At 47.3% G+C, this 11,030-nt stretch overlaps 1 protein-coding gene across 1 annotated transcript; it reads right to left on the bottom strand.

Annotated features, from left to right (window-relative positions):
* Positions 1 to 100: 100 nt before the first annotated feature.
* Positions 101 to 9,942, bottom strand: ZNF425 (zinc finger protein 425). The gene is made up of 4 exons (XM_027075712.2): positions 9,807 to 9,942; positions 8,330 to 8,456; positions 5,242 to 5,397; positions 101 to 2,585 (listed from the first exon to the last, which is right to left on the bottom strand). The coding sequence occupies exons 1-4, from the start codon at positions 9,822 to 9,824 to the stop codon at positions 631 to 633; spliced, it is 2,256 nt and encodes a 751-aa protein (XP_026931513.1). The 5' UTR covers positions 9,825 to 9,942; the 3' UTR covers positions 101 to 630.
* Positions 9,943 to 11,030: the final 1,088 nt, after the last annotated feature.

The raw sequence follows: 11,030 nt of genomic DNA, 5'->3' as shown, positions 1-11,030 counted from the left end.
ATGAGAAAAAACTGAAAGTCTCAGTACAAATTTAAATAAGGAGGCCTGATAATAGAAAGCATACTGAGGCGTCTGAGGGGAAACATTTCAGTCTGTAACATTTCTTCAATTGAGCCGTGGTTTCGGAATTTCTTTTATTGTTATTTGAGAGAGAGCGCGCGCGAGTGGGGGAGAGGGGCAGAGGGAAAGAGAGAGGGAATCTTAAGCAGGCTTTAAGCTCGGCGCAGAGCCCGACGCGGGGCTCGATGCCACGACCCCGGGATCATGACTTGAGCTGAAATCAACCACTCAACCGAGCCACCCAGGTGCCCCAAGGTTTCAGAATTTAATAAAGGTATTACCGTGCTCTTGGATGACGCTGCTAAAAACTGCCGGAATGGCGGCAGAGTCGAGTGTTTCTTCCAGAACCGGCAGGCCTGGTCCACAGGAATCACAGAGGGGAGATGCCTCTTGTGCCTGGATAATTGGGGACCTTTGTCAAGGAGCTGTCACGCCCTGCCTGCTGTGCATCTGGCCAGCGTATGTGAGGCCGGTGTCCCGTGAATCCCTTATCCCCCTTCTACCGTGGATCCGACAGAGCTGCTAACGCCACCTAAGAGCTGTCACTGCTGCCTTTCTGCGTGGCTTGGCCTAGACACTGAGGGGCTTTGCCCTGGCATGTACGGCCATATGGGTGTTGAGTGCTCCCATGTACGTAAAGCTCCTTCCACACTCGTCACAAGAAAAAGGCCTCTCCCCTCTGTGATGGTGCAGGTGGGTCTTCAGACTTCTCTTCTGGAGGAAGCTTTTGCCACATTCCGGACACCCGAAGGGCTTCTCTCCACTATGCGTGTGCAAGTGGACCTTCAGGCTTCCCCGTATGCAGTAGCTCTTGTCACACTCGGGACACCGGAAGGGCTTCTCACCACTATGGACTCGAACGTGTTCGGTGAGCCTGTACCGCTGAGTGAAACTTTTGCCGCACTTAACGCAGGAGAACGGCTTTTTGTCACTGTGCTGGAGCAGGTGGCTTTTCAAATTCCCTTTGAGACGGAAGCTTTTATTGCACTCAGGACACCGGAAGGGTTTCTCTCCGCTGTGGAGTCTCTGATGTTCGGTGAGCTGAGACTGCTGGGTGTAGGTCTTCCCACACTCGCTGCACGCAAACGGCTTCTCGCCCCTGTGTATCCGCTGGTGGAACTTCAGGGAGGCCTTCCAGAAGAAGCTCTTGTCACACTCAGGACACTGGAAAGGCTCCTCCCCACCATGAAGCCTCCTGTGCTCGGCGAGGTGCGAGTGTCGGCTGAAGCTCCGGCTGCATTCGGGACAGGAGAACGGCTTTTCTTTGGCGTGGACCTTGAGGTGCTCCGTGAGCCTCGACTGCCGAGGGAACGTCTTTTTGCACTCACCGCAGGAGAATTCCCTCTGCCTGTTGTGGACTCTGCTATGGCGAGCGAGCTTCGAGGGCCGGGTAAACCTCTTGCCACACTCCCCGCAGGAGAACGGCTTCTCCTCGCTGTGTAAACGCTGGTGGGCCTTCATGGCGTTCTTCCAAGAGAAGCTCCTGTCACACTCGGGACACTGGAAGGGCTTCTTCCCACTGTGCTGAAATAGATGGGCTTTGAGGCTTCTCTTCAGGCGGAAGCTCTTCTCACACTCGGGACACTGGAAGGGCTTCTCTCCCGTATGAACTCTGATATGTTCAGTGAGTTTCGTCTTGTGCGTGAATCTCCGACCACATTCGTCGCAAGAAAACGGCTTCTCTCCACCGTGGATCCTCTGGTGGGCCTTCACGGCAGCCTTTCGGGAAAAGCTTCTGCCGCACTCCGGGCAACGGAAAGGCTTCTTCCCATTGTGTCGGCAAACGTGGGCCTTCAAACTTCTCCGCAGGCGGAAGCTTCTGTCACACTCTGGACACCGGAAAGGCTTCTCCCCAGTGTGCACCTTGAGGTGCTCCGTGAGCTTGCACCGCGAGACGAAACCCTTGCCGCACCGCTCACAGGAAAATGGTCTCTCCCTTTTGTGCAAACACAGATGCTTCTTCAGAGTGGCTCTAAACTGGAAGGTCTGGTCACACTGGGGGCATGGGAGGGGGCGCTGGCCCGTGTGAACAACCTGGTGAATGATCAGGCTGCACTTCAGATAGTAGCTCTTCTCGCACTGGCCACACTGGAAACGCTTCTTCTTACACAGGACCGGCCGGTTCCACCGGAGTTCAGAGCTCCCTCTGGATTCATTTTTGTGCTGTGGATATTTACAGAGCTGGCTCTTGGCGTGGTTTCTTTTGTGCTTTACCAAGTCTCTCTTTACCTGGAAGACCTTCCTACAGACAAAACAGGAATAAAATCTTGGCCCCGGTGGAATTTCCAAGTGACCTGGGGTACCTACCCGCGTAGGCCATAGATCGTTCTTATCCCGATTAGAGGATATGCTGTCAAGGTTTTCATGTGGAATCCCTATTTCTTGGAGACTTGGGTGCCGTAAGGTGGCTCTTTGATTTGGTAAGATCTTTCTTTCCTCCCCTGGGAAGGTAGTACACGAACCCTGCCTTTGGAGGCCATTTGAACGGCATTCCTCCTCTTCTGCCCCAAGATTTCCTTGGTCACCTGGAGAGAAAAAAAGAAGACCCACCCTTACCAATGACGTGTCTGTGCTACGATGGGGTCAAGAATGGTCTTCACATCACTACCAGCACGGGAAAAGGAATCCCATTGGTCTTGATGACCTTGTGTATCTGCTTGCCACAGGCCAAGTATATCTAACTGTGACGTGCAAATTCTTCCATCAAGTGTTAAGAAATGGCTGCGTGTGGAAAAAAAATTGCAGGCAAATACATCTTGTGAACCAATGGATTATCCTCAGAGAATAAGCAGAAGTTGAAAGAAAATAAAAATGAGCTAGTCTGAGAATATGACCATTCTATTCTAGTTCCTCAAATCTGTGAAGTAAATCACATAATACTGACATATAAAGGCTTTGGGTCATATTCTTGCCCCTTCTACCACAGATTTCAGGAAAAGCTTTCTGGAAGAAATGCTAATAAAAAATATCTTTCTTGGCACCTGGGTGGCTCAGTCAGTTAAGTGTCCAACTTCAGACCAGGTCATGATTTCACAGTTCACGAGTTCGAGTCCCACATTGGGTTCTCTGCTGTGAGTGCAGAACCCACTTCAGATCCTCTGACCCCCTCTCTCTGCCCCTCCCCCACTTGTGCTCCCTCTCTCAGAAATAAACATAAAAAAAAAGAAAGTATCTTTCTTAAGAACGTCAAAATGACAATTTACTAAATTTCACAAAGAACACTATGGAAATAATGCCCTTTTCCAAGGAACTTTGCATTGTAAGAAAGATATTAATAGACGCATAGTCACTGCTGTTCCCAGAGCAAAAACCATGATGACAGGAAATGGGGAGCTGAGCTCGCACCATATTCTCACCCGCAAAAACTGGAGCGGTCAATTCCAGATGCTGGCCTGAGCTGATGTATTTCAGAACCGCTTTTTCTCCTACCTGTTGAACTGGGTCCTAGGCCTCTCCTTTTTTAAAATCTCTTAACACAGGAGGAAACCTCACCTGTCAGGAAGGGTGGGCCTGCCCCCAGAGAACTCTGATTATGCTCTGTGGTCACTGTTAACAACAACAGGATGATGTCATTTACTAAGTTAGCACTCCATAGCTAACGCCTAGGTCATGGCAAAAGCGTACTTACCTGTCTCCTTGAACTCTATTTCTTATCACTTACTATTTATTCCAGGCAGAGGAGCAGTTGTGATTATTGGGTGAGTACCACCTGGCACGAAGGGAACATTCGTTTTTAGGGACAGCCACCAAAGTTGGCTTTGGTACTCAAAAACCTTTCTGGGTCCTCCCTTTCTAAAGGATGAAGTCAAACTTCCTCCTTGGGATTTCTGGCCCCAGCTAATCTGACATCATGTCATGTTTCCCCTTCTCCACCTCCCATACGCTCCCAAGAATCACATTCAGCTATACATTTTCTAAACACAATGGGCTTGTTCCCACCTTTGAGACAGCTCATGTATAACCCCTGCTGATCTTCTCTAACCAAATCCGTCCATTCTTTGCTATTTAAATCCTAATTCCTTTAGAAGGCCTCCTGGGAAACTGCTGTCTCTACTCCACTCACTCTCCTCTAAATCCCTATACAACTCCTACTACCATTGCCACTTACTATTTTATTAAATTATACACAGTCCCATTATATAGATGACTGGTCCAACAGTTCAATATGATCGACTAACTTAACTGCCATCCCAGGTGAGCACGAAGACCAAATCCTCCAGCGGAACATATATATAGGTATATGTACATGTCTCCTTCCCACCCCCAGCCTGAGTAATAACTAACACAGTCCTATGAACATGGTAGGGACTCAATGCTTGTTAGATAAATGAAATAATAGACATTGGCAATGAAATGAAGTCTTTGGGAATTCTTTTTTTGTTTTGATGGAGCTAGCCCATACGTTCCCTGGGCTCAAATCCCTTCTTCTTAAGGGGAGTCCTATGACTTCCAGGGACTTAGATCTCCATTTAATAAAACATTAGCATAGTCTAAAAAATAAGATATTCCCTTAAGCATTTAAAGTATTTCCAACGTTTTTCTTGTGATACAAGGAATTCAAAAAGGAATCCTTCTGGGGCAGCTGGGTGGCTCAGTTGGTTGAACGTCCAACTTCGGCTCAGGTCATGATCTCACAGCTCATGAGTTCGAGCCCCGCGTCGAGCTCTGTGCTGAGAGCTCAGAGCCTGGAGCCTGCTTCTGTGTCTCCCTCTCTCTCTGCCCCTCCCCCACTGGATTCTGTCTCTGTCTCTCTCAAATATAAACATTAAAAAAATTAAAAAAAAAAAAAAAGGAATCTTTCAACAGGATTTTAGAACTCAAGTTCTAAAAATCTGTACAATAAAAAAATAGTATGTTATACCAAATTGGACGGTTTTCCATTTCTCTATACTCAAATGGACACAGTGGTGTCATGAGGAAGATGGCTGTTCCTCAGGACTTGACAAGTGGGTCCTCAACTTGTTCTTTTACAGGGAATTCTTCTTTCCAGGATCATAATTTTTTTTTTTAACAAAACATACACAATTTCCCTCCTTATAAAAGTAATACGTTCTTGTATTTGCTTCCCACTTGAGGAAAAAAAGAACACTCTCCATCAAAACAATGCTTATTCACAACGTCCAGCTGACTATCCACAAAGATAAAAGAAATCAGTCATGACCCTAAATCCATCATACTCACCAAAATACAGCAACTTTCCAGTCTTCTGCGTGCTGCACTGCTCATCAGCAGAAGGGCTAAGTGTCATTCTTTTCTCCAAGGGTCCCTGGTCTCTGATTAACAGCGTTCTCCCTTGTTCCATCCAAGTGATCAAATCTGGCTTGGAAAAAACACCACCTGCAAAGAGAGTCCACATAGACTCAATCTGGATTTATCTGAGTTCTTCACTGAACATGATTATCAGAGTTGACTTTGATTCCTGAAGACAGGACATCAAAGTTAAGTTAAAAAAAATTGAAACCCGGGGCGCCTGGGTGGTTCAGTCAGTTAAGTGTCCGACTTCGGCTCAGGTCATGATCTCACAGTTCGTGGGGTCGAGTCCCACGTCGGGCTCTGTGCTGATAGCGGAGAGCCTGGAGCCTGCTTCATATTCTGTGTCTCCTTCTCTCTCTGCCCCTCTCCTACTCGCGCTCTGCCTCTCTCTCTCTCTCAAAAATAAATAAGTGATTAAAAAAAAAATTGAAACCCTTGAAATTACATGAATGACAACAAAATATAGCTTAACCAAGACTGCTTAGCTTAAAGGTTCTCTGCAATGTTTCATAAAACTAAAGGAAATGGGGAAGTTAAGGACAATGATTTTTACTTTTATTTTAATGGTTATTTATTCTTGAAAGAGGAAGAGACAGAGCCCAAATGGGGTGGGGGCAGAGAGAGAGAGGGAGACACAGAATCCAAAGCAGGCTCTTGGCTCTGAGCTGTCAGCACAGAGCCCGATGCGGGGCTTGAACCCACAAACTATAAGATCATGACCTGAGCCGAAGTCAGACCCTTAACCAACTGAGCCACCCAGGTGCCCCTGGACAATGATTTTTAAAAGGCCAACAGACCCAGGCAGAAAGTCTTAAAAAATGATCATTATGAGAACAATGTGAGTACAATAAAAAGCAAAATCACAGGAGGTCAAGAAGGGAGCCTGATCACTAAACGCTTCTGACTAGACTCCCCATATTCAAGGACACTAACTACTGAGGTGCAGTGAAGGAACCAGGAAGTTGTTAAATGATGGCAATGATGAAGGGAGAGAGAGTAATGTGTCTAATGACATAAGCATGAAGGGAAGAAGGACAGTTCTAAAGTAAAGGAATGATTTTAGAAGATCCAATGGATGCCCTGTAGTAGTGTCACCTACCACTGAGACCTTGGATCAAGCATTGGCAGCACCTGAAGGGCTTGTGAAAAATGTGGACTCCTGGGCCTGAGGCTGGACCTGCTAAATCCTAATCTCTGGGGCTAATATCTGGATGCCCGTACAGAAAATCATTTGTAAATAATGCCCTTTGGGTTTTAAAAAGTGGGAAAATCAGACTGGAATTTCCAAGCACAAGGACACTAGTTGTGATAACTCCCAACTCAACCCTGGATAAGCATGTAGCTCGAGTTTCTCCTACCTTACTGGACTGAGACTGCTCTGCTTGACCTCCAAATGTTGAGGTGTCCCGGGCTCTGTCCTATCTACATATTCTCCCTAGATGATTCCACCTAGCCCTGAGATTTCAAACACCATCTTGGGCCACCTGGGTGGCTCAAGTCGGTTGAGCGTCCGACTTCGGCTCACGTCATGATCTCACGGTTGGTGGGTTCGAGCCCTGCGTGGGGCTTTGAGCTGACAGCTCAGAGCCAGAAACCTGCTTTGGATTCTGTGTCTCCCTCTCGTTCTGCTCCTCTCCCAGTCATGGTCTCTCTCAAAAATAAACATGAAAACAAAATTTTTTTAAACACTATCTATACAGTGACTCCAAATTTGTGAATCCAGCCCTGATCTTCACTTGGAATTCCACTCTTGCGTACCCAATTATAAATATTTCCATATAATGTCTAATAAATATCTCACACTTAAGGTCCTTTCCCCAAGTGTTCCTGATGTCATCGAATAAAGCCATTGGCTTCAACATACTCAAGCCAAAACTCTAGGAGTTGATTCTTCTTTCACTTTTAGGCTCAACATCCAACCCACCAGCAACATCTGGGATGCTACATCCGAAAGACATTCAGAGTCTTTCTACTTCTACCTTTATCACCACCTACCTCGTTCAGCTGCCATGAAGCCTCACCTGCACTGCTGAGGTTCTTGGCTGGTGTCTCTCCTTTCATTGCTGTGCGCTACAATTCATTCTCCCCATGGCAACCCAAGTAATTAATTGTTCCAACAAATTTTGTCTTACTAGTCCTGTGTAAATCCTCTCATCACCTTCCCTTTGTATACAGAACTAAATAGAACTCTGTACCTTGACCTAGAGGCCCCTTCCAGACTTGGCACCACAGTTCTCATCTCCTAGCCTTCTCTGCATGTGTGACCAGCCTTAGCATGGTTCCCATCACACAATGAGCTCATGCACTCCAACCCTTAAACTTCTGCACTAATCTTCCCTCTGCTTAGAATTTTCTTCCCTCTGATTTCACACAACTGACTCATCTTGTCATCCCTATCCCAGATAGAAGAGATTATAAACCCCAAAGGAGGGAGAGAATCCTACAGGCTATATTGAGATCACCTGTTAAATTGGTAACGGTAGAAATGGTTTTAATGATGTAAGAATGAGTTAGAGCAAATTGGATAAACAGCAAAGTATAATCTCAACTTTCTCTTCAAATCTACCCCGTGAGTATTTCTCTGGGTATACCTACGTGTCCCATCCCACTGCCCCTTCTCCCTCTACCAGGGAACTTTTCCCCCAGTTCTTACGAGGACAGAAAACTCATCTTGTTGAGGCAACATATGTAGGCACCAAAGTATCAGTTTTTAAAAAAGGATACACTTAAAAAAAAAAGAGAGAGAGGCAATGAGGTTATTTAGTAATTCTAACTGTGGGACAAACAAGGGAGGTTTGGGGTGAAAGAGAATTCTGAATTAATAAGACTGGGGGGGTGCAGATATCACTAGATAAAATAATGACCTGTTAAATATTCCCAGGCCATAATAGGAAGTTAAGAAGATATTCTAAGTGGAAACTGGCCACAGAATCATACTCAATAGCTAATACAGAGTGGAAAGCCTAATAGTATTAGGCTGGTTCCCCAAAAATGATTTCTTTGAAGCCAATCCTACCCAGGGAATCAAGAGTCTCATAATTGGTCTTCATCACTTGCTGATACATTTCCTTCTGCCACTTCTCCAGGATCTCCCACTCTTGTTCCGAAAAATATAAGGCCACATCATCAAATGTCATTGTTACCTGGAATCACAAACAGTACATACATACATTTTCACTTTCAGGCTACCATCTTTCAATGCCCATGTCTTTAAGAGACGAGAAGAAACTATATTAAAATCTCATTCTTGGGCACCTGGCTGGTTCAGGTGGTGGAGCATGCAACTCGTGATTTCGGGGTTGTAACTTTGAGCCCCACAGGGGTGTAGAGATTACTTAAAAATAAAATCATATAGGGGCACCTGGGTGGGCTCAGTTGGTTAAGCCTCGGACTTCAGCTCAGGTCATGATCTCGTGGTTTGTTGCTTTGAGCCCCACGTTGGGCCCTGTGCTGACAACTCAGAGCCTGGAGCCTGCTTTGGACTGTTTCCCTCTTTCTCTGCCCCTCCCCTGCTTGTGTGTGTGCACACGCGTGCTGTCTCAAAAATGAATAAATGTTAAAAAATTTTAAAAAAGAAAATCATATACATATATATAATTATATGTGATATATATATTCTATCATTCTCTCTGGCTGGTGCCATGAACAATGTAATAAAGGGGTCACAGAAGTCTATTTGACCCACATAGTGAATTAATGACCAGCAGGCCTTTGAACACATGCATCACCTAAAGGGGGATCCTTTACTTAGCAACAACCAATTATTGGTATGCAAGACTTTTAAAAACTTTTTATTTTGAAATATAGACTCAGGAAGTTGCAAAGATAGTACAGTACAGAAAGGTTCCCTGTGTCCTATACCTGATGGGGGAGGAGGTGAGAAGCGGAAGGGGAAAAAATGCATTACATTAGTAAGATTATTAGATATGAAAATCTCAGTAAGGGTAGAAGCAAAACTTGCATAAGTAGGCAGGTTATATACTTAGTTGAATTTAACAGAGTTTCCTGGATTGAGCCCAGGATATGCCTATTAAACTCTAAAACCGGTGTTGAAATTTCCCATCAACCACCCCAACTGGTTTCAAATTTTCTGTCATTTCCTAGAGGGAGCAGTCTCCAGTTCCTTTCATTCCCAGTCTTCCTTCCCCTAACTTTTTTTTCATCCGTTTATACAGATGAGCTTCTTTGAGGTTACATCCGTCAGCAGAGCACAGAACGAGAACCCAAGAGAAACCAAAGAACTCCGACACATGGCGGAAACAGCAGGTGACAAGAGGGGACGTTTGGTTAGACCCTGAATTTCTCCCAGTGACCCCTTCTCTTCCTATTCCATTGCAGAAACAACCTGAGCACCAAAACCGTCCCTTTACCCGCCGGGGGCTCCGAGCTCAGTCCAGGGTCACGCACGGACAGTCCCCCGAATCGGGACCCCACACCAGATCGCGACAGGGACGAGTTTCGACAGGGCCCGCATCCTCCAAGGCCCCTCTTACCGGAGCCAGCTCAGCCATGGCCCTTCACGGCCCCCGCCTCTGCCCCTGCCTTCGCCGCTGCCCTGGAGACGCCGAGCGCACGGGTCACCCACCCCCCCCCCCCCCCCGGCACCGCCCACGGCGCGCGGCCTCCCACCCCAGTCCAGCCCCGCTAGGCCCAGCCCCCGCGCGGTGCACGCTGGGACTCGCGCCCGGCCCGGCCCCACAGCGCCCCCTGCGGCCGGGAGGAGCCAGCGCCGTCCCCGGGTCCTGGCGCTGGGTCTGGGTCTCCGAGCGAGGAAGACAGACCGAGAGGCACTGAACGGAGCTGGAGAGAGGAAGACGGAGAGGCGGACGTGGGGCTTCAGCTCCAAGTGGGGAGAAGGCTCGCTGTTCACTGAGCCCTGGACGGAGAGGGGGCGCGGGGCTGGTTCCTCCCCGAAGCGGACCCCAGGAGAGGGGAAGATCATCTGTGAGGCCATCCCGGGAATGAAGCAAGGGAGGTGAGCCGGCCCAGGGGGTCAACGAGCAGGTCCCTGTCATAGGCAATGGGGAGTCCGTCCTGCCAGGGATTCTGAGAGTGTGCAACCCCCACCCCCCGCCCCCGCTCAGAATCCTCCCGCCAGGGGCCAGAAGGCAGGCAAGTCATCCACCAAATCCTGCTTCTTCAGTGAAACCACTTCTGGTCTACCTTGGACACACGTCGAGCCCATATTTAACAGTAGGTTTTTGTAGATACGTCTCAGGTTGAGGGCGTGCTCTTCTATTCCGAGTTTGCTGGGAATTGATATTGTGAGTGGGTGTTTTGTTTTGCCCAAAGCCTTTTCTGCATCAATTTATATTTTTATGTGGTTTTTCTCTCTTAAACAATTAATACGGTCGGTTAGATAGATTGATTTCTGAACGTTGAACCAGCCTTGCATTCCTGCCATAAACCTTACGGGGAAGACCTGTGGAGGGTTGAAATGCTACTTATCTCACAAGCCGACAAATCAACCTGCCATAGTTTCACAGACCTTGACAATAGACAAAATTCATGGGTCATAGGCAGCTTGAGATTTATGTTCACATCGTTCATTACCTTGTCCTCAAGTCCCATGGGAATGATATGGGGTGGCCCAGGTGGATCCTGCACACATGATGGCTTTGTGTTGCAGGTGAAGAACCCAAACCATGGCGTTCCCACTCTTACAGTGGAGCTGTTAGCAATTTGCTCGACTACTCTGATCATCTCTCTTTTATTGT

Source organism: Acinonyx jubatus, chromosome A2 (assembly GCF_027475565.1).
Source record: "Acinonyx jubatus isolate Ajub_Pintada_27869175 chromosome A2, VMU_Ajub_asm_v1.0, whole genome shotgun sequence".
Lineage (NCBI taxonomy): Eukaryota > Metazoa > Chordata > Mammalia > Carnivora > Felidae > Acinonyx > Acinonyx jubatus.
The sequence above is the reverse complement of the archived record's forward strand: the minus strand, read 5'-3'. Positions and strand labels throughout refer to the sequence as shown.